This window comes from Arachis ipaensis, chromosome B4 (assembly GCF_059453495.1).
Source record: "Arachis ipaensis isolate K30076 ecotype BB chromosome B4, ASM5945349v1, whole genome shotgun sequence".
NCBI lineage: Eukaryota > Viridiplantae > Streptophyta > Magnoliopsida > Fabales > Fabaceae > Arachis > Arachis ipaensis.
Window position 1 is genome coordinate 19,121,085 of NC_142439.1, and position 9,908 is coordinate 19,130,992.

The following is a 9,908-nucleotide window of genomic DNA, read 5'->3' on the forward strand; positions in this document are numbered from 1 at the left end:
ACATGACGAGTAAAATAAGAGAATTTTTATTAATTAACTTTACAAAATTATTAATTATTTTATTTTAATTTGTAAAATTGAAAATTTTTTAAAATTTAAACCAAAACACAAAATTTTAAATTTGTATTTTTATTAGTTTTATTTACATAATTCAAATGGGATATTTTTTATTAAAAAATATAAATAAGTGGTTCAAATAGTAAAACAGTTATGTTATTTAGACACTAAAAATTAATCATCAAATTAATCATATATATAATAGGGTAATTTATCTAAATGAAATGGATGGAGAAAATATTTACGCAAATACAACAATTGAGAATCGTTTACCTTTATGTCCTATTACTGTTTTATATAATCCGTGGTAACCTATCATATTGTGGTAGTACGGTTTATGAAGAGTACATAATGAACATAAATCTTAGTAACTTACAACGGTTTATGAAGAGAGTTTTATGAACATAAACCTTGGTAACTTACCACGGTTTATGAGGAAGAAAACTCTATATATACACAGTGAAAACTCTATATATACAAAGTGAAAATTTTTACGGTATATATATAGAGTTTTCTTCCTCATAAACTGTGGTAGGTTACCAAGGTTTATATTCATAAAACTCTCTTTATAAACCGTTGTAAGTTACCAAGGTTTATGTTCATTACGTACTCTTCATAAACCGTGGTAGGTTATCGTATTTTACTAAAACGTGGTGGGTTACCACGGATTATATAAAACAGTAACAGGACATGAAGGTAAACGATTCTCAATTGTTGTATTTGTGTAAACATTTCCTCCATCCATTTTATTTAGATAAATTGTCCTATAATATATGTATTGATGAAATTATAAAATATATATTTAAAAATAAATTAAATAATATATATTTATATATAAATATTTAACAATTAATTTAATGGTTGATTTTTTGTATGATATATATTTTTTTTAATAGTAAAAATGGTGTATTGTAACTAATTTGTTCATATCACGTTTTTGTTTTTCAATTTTGCTACCACTACATTGTTCCTTAATTTCGTAGGTTGAGGTTATGAAATTAGACCGCCTGCAAAATTGGATATATAATACACAAAAGAATTATTACTTTTACTATTACTTAAATTAATAAATCTATTTTTTTTTTAAATAAAAAACCCTTGATTTTTCTCCTCATATATTAAAGCAAATTAGAAAAGTGACGAGTCAATGAAAAAGAGCATCATAGCCCATGCAAGAACAGAATGGGCTTATAAAGATGCACCACCACCACGCACATGCATGTGAGATTGCAAGCTAGCTGTAGAATTTCTCTCTTGTTTTAATTTCATTCCCCCTCCTTTTAATATATATATATATATATATATATATATATATATATATATATATATATATATATATATATATATATGGTGCTCTTTTTCTTTTGTTGTGCAATTACATTGCCATTCATATCTAGTTCAAGAATTTCTCCTTCTCCATAAACTAATTTATGAATAGGGATGGATAAGGGTCTCTTATCCTTTTTGACCAAATTAAATTTATTTCATTTTTGTTAAAATTAATGAAAGAGTCTTATCCTTGGAATAAATTGATTGAGAGAACAAACAAGTTTTGGATAAGGGATAAGAATATAATAATAAATGATATATATAACATCTTTTAAAATATTCTCTTAAATATTATATTAAATATTTTTTTTAAGTGATGCTACGTGACGTAGCCTTAACTACTGGTAATTACCAAGAATCTCATATAGTAGGGGTGAAAAATTAAGGAATTCAAATAAGTTTTTGAAAAATATTATTTTAACCAATAAAAAATCTGTTTTATTAGTCAATTCAAACAATTTATTCGATACTAGAAAGATTTGTTACATATATATATATAGGTTATCAAAATTTCTGGGGTTAGCCAGCTCTTTTTCTAGGTTTTTCAGCATATCTGCATGTGTAATTTGAATTTCAACCTTATATATATATATATATATATATATATATATATATATATATATATATATATATATATATATATATATATATATATATATATATATAAAATAGTGTGCAACAACTTATATAAATAAAAAAAACAATAAACGAGAAAGCCCTTAGAAATTGCTTCTAATTAAACCCTAATCATGATTTTTTTTTTTAAAGGTAAGAGTAATTTCTCGCATGATTTCTTAATTAAGAAAAAAAAAAAAGAACCTGTAGGATGCATGGAAGGGAGACATGCATTGGAGGGAGATACCTTGTGATCCAACCAGGTTGCGTTGCTCTCTCTCCAACAATTTGGGTCCAACGCGTATGGCAGTTTGTGTATATATCTTTAGGGCAAATATTTGGGGGGTATGGGAGATTTTCAAAGTAGATAAGAATATAAGATACAAATGAAAGATTCTTTTTTCTTTAATTTTCTCTACAAATGCACCACATATATATTTCCAATGTACAATTTCACCCTTTAATTAGTGGATGTATTGGATAATGATGAGAAATTCTTCCGTACGTACATTATTCATATCATATCTTCTTGTTTTCCATCTATTTTCTGCTAAATTTTCCTTTCCTTTGCTATTTTTGGTTTTGTAATTAATCACCATATAACTGGGATAATAATATTTTTTCTCACGGTATTTTATAACTCTACAAGTCGAAAACTAATACGTCGTGGATCTGAGATCAATTTAAAAATTTATTATTGGTCAATAAATTGTTGCATACACAAGACTGAGAGTCGAACCAGATAAATAAACTAACCATGAGTTGATTTGATTGGGATAATAATGCTAAGTTATAAGTATTCCCGGAAAAAAATATGCTAGCTTTTTGATAATGAAAAGTATAAGAAACAAATTTTTAAATAGTCATGTTAGTCTTTATTTATTATAAAATTACTTTTTAATCTTAATTTTTGGAGAACTAAGGTTTAGGATTAAAATTTAGAGTATAGAATTTAAAATTTAAATTAAAAAAATATGACTAAAAAAAGTAGCTTCTTAATTAAACTCTTAAAAAATATATATGATGTGTGTGGTAGATATACGTATTTTTTTTATACATAAAAAATTAAAACATTACTCTCTTCTTTTGCAACTCATAATTGAAGAAAAAATTCAATTATAATAAAACTCTTGTGAATAAAATAAAAAAGTTGTAAGGATATATATTATTATATAGAAAAAAGTTTAGGAGCCAACAATAATTCATCGGTTACTAACTTAAAAATTGGTCAATAATTTAAAAATATATAAAAAAAAATATCCTGAATAAAAAACATAAAAATATTCAAAATATAAGTAAAATGAACGTTTGAAAGTCAACTAAACAAAGTATAAAAGCAAATAAGATTCAAAATTTTGGATTTTTTCTATTAAAATTTAGAATTTAAAGTTTAAGATTTTAGAATTTAAAGTTTAATGGTTAGGATGACAGCAACAGCATAGTAGCTAAGGATAATGGTAGATGAAATTGTAAAAAGAAATAAAAATGGATAAAAGAATAGTTTCAAAAAAAAATAGTAAGCGATTGAATTTGCTTGTTTAATTTATTAAAAAATTCTCAAGTGTTTTAAAGCAAATAAATGTTTTTGTTCATGTGAATTAATTTAAATGTTAAAATATCAACAAAATAAAATTCAAAATATTAAATTTTAAATTCTACATTTTAAATTATAAACTCAAAATCTTAAAATAAAAACTAACATTAAACTCACAAAATAAATGACAGAAAACAAAAATATTTATTTTTCTCAAACCACACGCGGTTATTTTTGTTCTATTATTGTGTCACTATAGGCTTGGCCTACCTTTATTCTCTTGTGCGGGTCAACACGTTTAGTCCCAATCTTGTTGAGCTCAAAGCTCTTATCCATCATATATATAGGCAACATAATCAAATTTGTGATTGTGAGGGGTAAAGAATGTTATGAACGAGAGAAGAGGGAGGTAAATGGTGCGGGCACGGATTTTTGGCAATGGCATGAAATTGTAACGGTCACAAAAAGTTTTATATTATTATTATTATTATTATTATTATTAACAATAATAATAATAAGAAAGTACAAAATATTAGAGAATTATCATCATAATTTATTATTTTTGGTCAATAGTTAATCAATAATATTTAAAATTTGAGTTAAAAATATGTTGTTAATTTGCTAGACTAAACATATTAGACTAATATAGTGAAAAATACTAACTAAAAATAATAAATTTTATTTATTGTTTTTAGATGAAATCCTCCTCTAGAAAGTGATAGAAGAATGATATAACGAAAGTTTCATGTAATTTATATGGTGAATGCTACTATGTCCTCTTTAAAATAAAGGATAAATTACTTTTTGTGATATATATAGTGCCTATAATTATAATTAAGTTGAATGTTAACCATAATAATTAGGTATATATTCTCTACTTTTCTTTCTCTCTCTTGTGATTATTTAAATTTCGTTTAGCATCACCAGTCTATGATGATGGTGGCGGCTGTCACCGCTGGAAAAAAATTTTTGCAGTGATGAATTCACAAACCCATTAACAAAGTGCAAGTACGTATTCAGCTCGTTACACATAGCAACATTTATGTTACCGAAGTACGGAGAATCTCTGCTACATAGGCACAACTCCTTCCCAACCTCAGCGTACTGTGCCTCCTCTACCCTCTTCTGTATGGTGATAACATCTTCAACATTCACTATTCACAAAACTTTTGTCCCATGAAAGTGATTAAATTCTTGTGCATAATTGTCACCTCATCTTGCAAATTCTATTGATCTCCATCACCTCGACAACAATGTCTTTAGACCTACACTTATAAAGGAGGGGGCATTTGCCCCCACAAATTTTTTTTAAAAAAATTAATATATATATATATATATATATATATATATATATATATATATATATATATATATATACCACTTGTTATATTATATTTGTCTCAAAATAAAATATAAATATTTTTTTTTGTATTTTACGTTAAAACAATATTTTGTGAAACTTAACATATAATAATTATATTATTAAATTTAATTTAGTATAAAAAACAAATAAATAAATTCAAAAAATAATGATAATAATTTCATTATATTAGCTAAATTAATTAATAATTAAATTGAGACTTGATTTTCTAATTAAATACAATTTAAATTATTAGTAATTTTTTAAAAATTATTTAAGATAGAAAAACATATTATCTATATATTAATATATTATAATTATTTTGGTTAAAAAAATTATTTATACCATAAAAACTATAATAAGTAAACTTGATAATTAAATATGAGATAATAAAAAGTAAAATTTTGTTTAAAAATATATATAGAAAAATGATATTTAGTCATGTTAAAAATAAAAAATAGCTGTTATAAATAATTTTTTTGTTATTTTAAATATTATACTGTGTGTATGAAATTATATTTTTATTATTTTAAATATTATAATAATTAATTGTGTGTATATGTTTAGTTCTTATCAATATGTATAGATAGTTCTAACTTAAAATTTTAAATATAACTAAACCAATTTAGATCGGTCAAGTGATCAACTTAGTCGTTCGCTTAAGTAAGTATTGGCGGTTTGAATTCTATCTCGTATGTGTAGCAACTTATTGTCGGCCAATTGCAGACTTCTAAATGAAATTCAAATTCAGGACGGATTAGTCCTTAACAGTGTCTTTAATTGTGTTTATGACTTGAGGATCTAAAGAATCTTTTTGAATGTCTTTATGACTTCTATCATCACAGACCATAAGCTCTTATCTACCTTCAAGTGCATCAATTGTATTCGTAAAGATTTTTTCCATGTCATAAAACTCGTCTAGTAAATCACTTTCAATATATATATATTACAAAGGATAATTTACCCTTTATTTTAGAGAGGATACGATAAAATTCACCAATTTATATATATTTAATTACATATATAGTACATCAAATTGGGCTGGGAATATATTTAGCACATAATTAAGTTATAAAAATAATCAATAGGATGTACAAAGAAAGATTAATTACATATATCACCACAACCACACACAGTTACACAAATGACATTCACTATATATACTAAGTACTCTCCAGTTTTCACCATTCACCAAATCAAAGAGTACCCCACAAACTTCACCAACTGATACACAAATCAATGACACATACAATTACTTTGAAAATATATAGAGAAACAACCCATCATGCATCCCCCACTATGACCATCTAGAAACTTAGCCTGCCCGTCCTGCTCAAACTCCATGCCGGATATGGGTACTTTCTTGGCCATATGTATACCAATAAAATTAAAAAATTTTAAGTTTAAGGATATGATTTACCTGGGAATAAAAAAAGGAGGCGAAAAAAAAAATTTTAAATATAAAAGTAGAGTTAATTTTAAAATAAAAAAGTTTTACACCTTTAGATTCATGTATTTAAATAATTTTTAAAATAATAAATTTAAAATTAATTATTTTTATAAAACTTTTTGAAATTCACATAAAATTATGTATATTTTATGAATATATATAACATTTTTTTCAAAAGAAAAATCCAACTTAAGATTAGAATATATACCTCTAAATTAATGAAGCAGTGATTAATAACAAAATTATGTATGTATAAATGGGCTACATGTCCCTGACTTCAAAGGAGTTCTTGTTCTTGACGACTATGTCATACATGTGCATGGACTTGAACTTGGTGAAATCCTTAGGCAGAGAAATGAGGTGCACGGTGGACCGCTTGTGGAACTGAAGAAGCTCTGGATCATCATAGTAACGCTCCCATCCCAGCGAGCGAAGCTTGGTTTCTAGGGCGGCGTAATTGGTGATTACCTCGTTCGTTGCCCTGTGAACCAGCACCTTGCGCCTTACGGCTGATGCTTGCCGCCCACCACCCTCCACGGCGTCTGCGCCTGGGTTCTCGACGAGCCGGACCACGCCGTTCTTGAAAACCCAGACGCCAGACATTCTTTATTAATGTTAGAGGTGTGTGTTATTGTCTTTTTCTTTAGAGTGCTTGTGTGCGTTGCAAGCTAGAGAGTATGGTGTTACATATATATATACACACAAACAGGTAAATGAAATAAATTAAACGATGGGGTTCGAATTTTAGGGTTTGTTTGAGAGAGGGCGGTGTTTGGTTAATTTGTTGAATGTTGTATTTGTATAGTATATCATATAGATTCCAATAGAATGGACTCAATGGATAGTGATATATATAGAATGAATTGAAATAATTTTTTTTTTTTTTAAGTTCATGTTGTTACGTTGCGTTTATATTTGTTTCTTTAATTTACCAAGCTATATATACAATTTTTTAGGTAAATTTTATCATGTCCTCTCTAAAATAAAGGATAAATTATTCTTTATGATATATAAAATAATTAATGATAAATTATTTTTTAACCAGAGTTTCAAGGTATGAATGAGACGTTAAATCTGATTATTATCTCTAATATGATTAGAAGAAAATTTTAGAAAAGAGCGAGCTAAAAGATCGATAAAAATTTATGATATATTAATTAAAAGTGATGGTAATTGATACGTAAAAAAAGCACTAAAATATTTTATTTTTTTTTATCTTTAATTGTTATTAAATTGTCTTTTAATCGTTATTCGGATAATAAAAATTTTAAGATGGTAATATTTGGTTTGTTCTTGTTATATAGTTATACAAAGTTAAAGAGTTAGTTACCTGAAGAGGAGTACCATAGTTAATAATCTGACTGAACTTAAAAAAAATATATTAAAAAAAAATTTAGGAAAGAAACGGTTAAAAAAGTGATAGATGTGCTCGTTGAAATTAGTAATTAAAAGGTAAGAATAAGTTTAAAATTCTAACCTAATTGATTGAAATGGTGATTGAATTTGAGAAGAATTAAGGTTTTAAAATTAGAGAAGAGGTGTATTTGGCGATGATGATGAAAATGACATTGCTATACAAAAAAAAAAAAAAATAACGTAAATTTTAAAATTTTAATAAAAAAATAATTTACTAATAATTATTGTATATATTAAAAGGAATAATTTACCTTTTATTTAAAAAAAAAAATATGATAGAATTTACTAATTTTTTAACACCCAATAATAAAATATTCCCCTCACATAATGTATGTCGTTTGTGCATTTCGATTCTCACTTGTACGCACATATTTATGCCAAGTTGGTACATGAATCAATGAAATCATGAATGGTTCAAAGAATAATAATATTTCTCTGATAGATAAATATGAAAATAAAGAAAGAAATTTTAGCCAATCATCTTATATATACTAGCGTTTGATTCTTGCTTAGCTTAATTGTCATGAAATTAAAAAACTGATGGGGTATATAACATATATATTATAAGACATGCACTATTAAAAAAAAAAACAGGATGTTGCTAGAGTTTTATATTCCATATATATGTTCCAACTTAGGGCATCTAAAAATTAGTGCCAGAGAATACTTTGATTTCAGTTTGTAATTGTCTTTTGGCAAATGTATTGATGACAATCAATTTTGATGGTATGTTTTTTGGTGGAGAAAAATATATGTAAAATACAAGACTGGTATTCTAATTTTATATGAATAAAAATATTATTTGTATACTAAAATTAGTCACTAAAATTAGTTATAAAATATATGAATAATTTAATTTATTTTTAATATGTATTTATATTTTAACATATATTTTATATTAATGATTAATTTTAACAGTTAATTTTAGTATATATGTAACATAATTCTTATAAAAAATACTCTAATTTCATTTCAGACGGTGGTTGAAGATGTAGAAGATCCCAAATTTGATCAAGAACACAAGATTGAACATATTATGGTTGGAGGCCATTATATATACTAGCGCACGACGTAAACAAATTAGTTAATAATTATTCTTCTGTATAGTGTTTATATTGGAATAGAAGATACATTTTAAAAATATGTAAAATAAATAAATAACACATTTAGATATATAATAATTAGTCACCAAAAAAGATATATAATAATTAATTTGGTAATTGATTTGTTTTGTGTGCATAATATTTTTTAGTTTGAGATATGTAAATTATTATTGTGCTTAAGAGCTTAGGTCAATTTTAATGGATTAACGGAGTAAAATATTTTACACAATCGTTTAATTACGTCTGTTTTTTTGAGTGATTATTTATATATTTAATTGGCACATATTATTTTTTTTACATGGTGTTATATAATTGAATATACATATAAAATTATTTTTTACTGACAGTAAAAATTTACTAAGACTTATCTATGATATTCCTTCTTTTTTAAAATTAAAATAGAAAAAATATTATTAATTTCAAAATACATTTATCTTGCATTATTATGTCAAGATTTGGATATTTTAAAATTTAATTTTTTTATATTTAATTTATTTATGTTATAAAACTATTTCTGTCTAAATTTAAACTAATAAAAAAAACACATGAATATTATATTTTTAACTTATTCTCTCACACAATAACATCTTTGAATATGCTTGAATTTTTTTCTAATAGTATTGATGATTATATTATTTGAATATGAAGAATAAAAAAAAGAGACCACTGAATTTATGCAATATTCTTCTCCAATAAATTAGGATATGGTACATCTATCACGCTTTAGTATAAGATTTTTCAATATACATATTGATGTGAGTATAGAGTTATAAGGTGTGACTCAAATTCTTAAGCAAATAATGGAGTTTGTTATGGTATTTAATTTGTCAAAAAAATTAAATAATAAATATTTAATTTATTAAAACTAATAAATTTTAAACATTTGGTATTTATTAAAAGACAAGTTGGAGAAGAGGCGAGAAGATTGAGAGGAAGAATTAGCATGACTTAGGGCCCCTTCGTGGAGGATACTACTGTTGATGTGTCAGGTTCGGTTTGTGTCACCGAATATGGTCTATGATCCGAATGCCTGCACGCACGGTC

The 9,908-nt window shown here is 25.3% G+C and overlaps 1 protein-coding gene across 1 annotated transcript; it reads right to left on the reverse strand.

The window, feature by feature from the left end:
* Window positions 1-6,032: 6,032 nt before the first annotated feature.
* Window positions 6,033-7,122, reverse strand: LOC107637650 (flowering-promoting factor 1-like protein 3). Its single transcript, XM_016341032.3, has one exon. It carries the CDS (start codon window positions 6,946-6,948, stop codon window positions 6,607-6,609), a length of 342 nt encoding a protein of 113 aa, XP_016196518.1. The 5' UTR covers window positions 6,949-7,122; the 3' UTR covers window positions 6,033-6,606.
* Window positions 7,123-9,908: the final 2,786 nt, after the last annotated feature.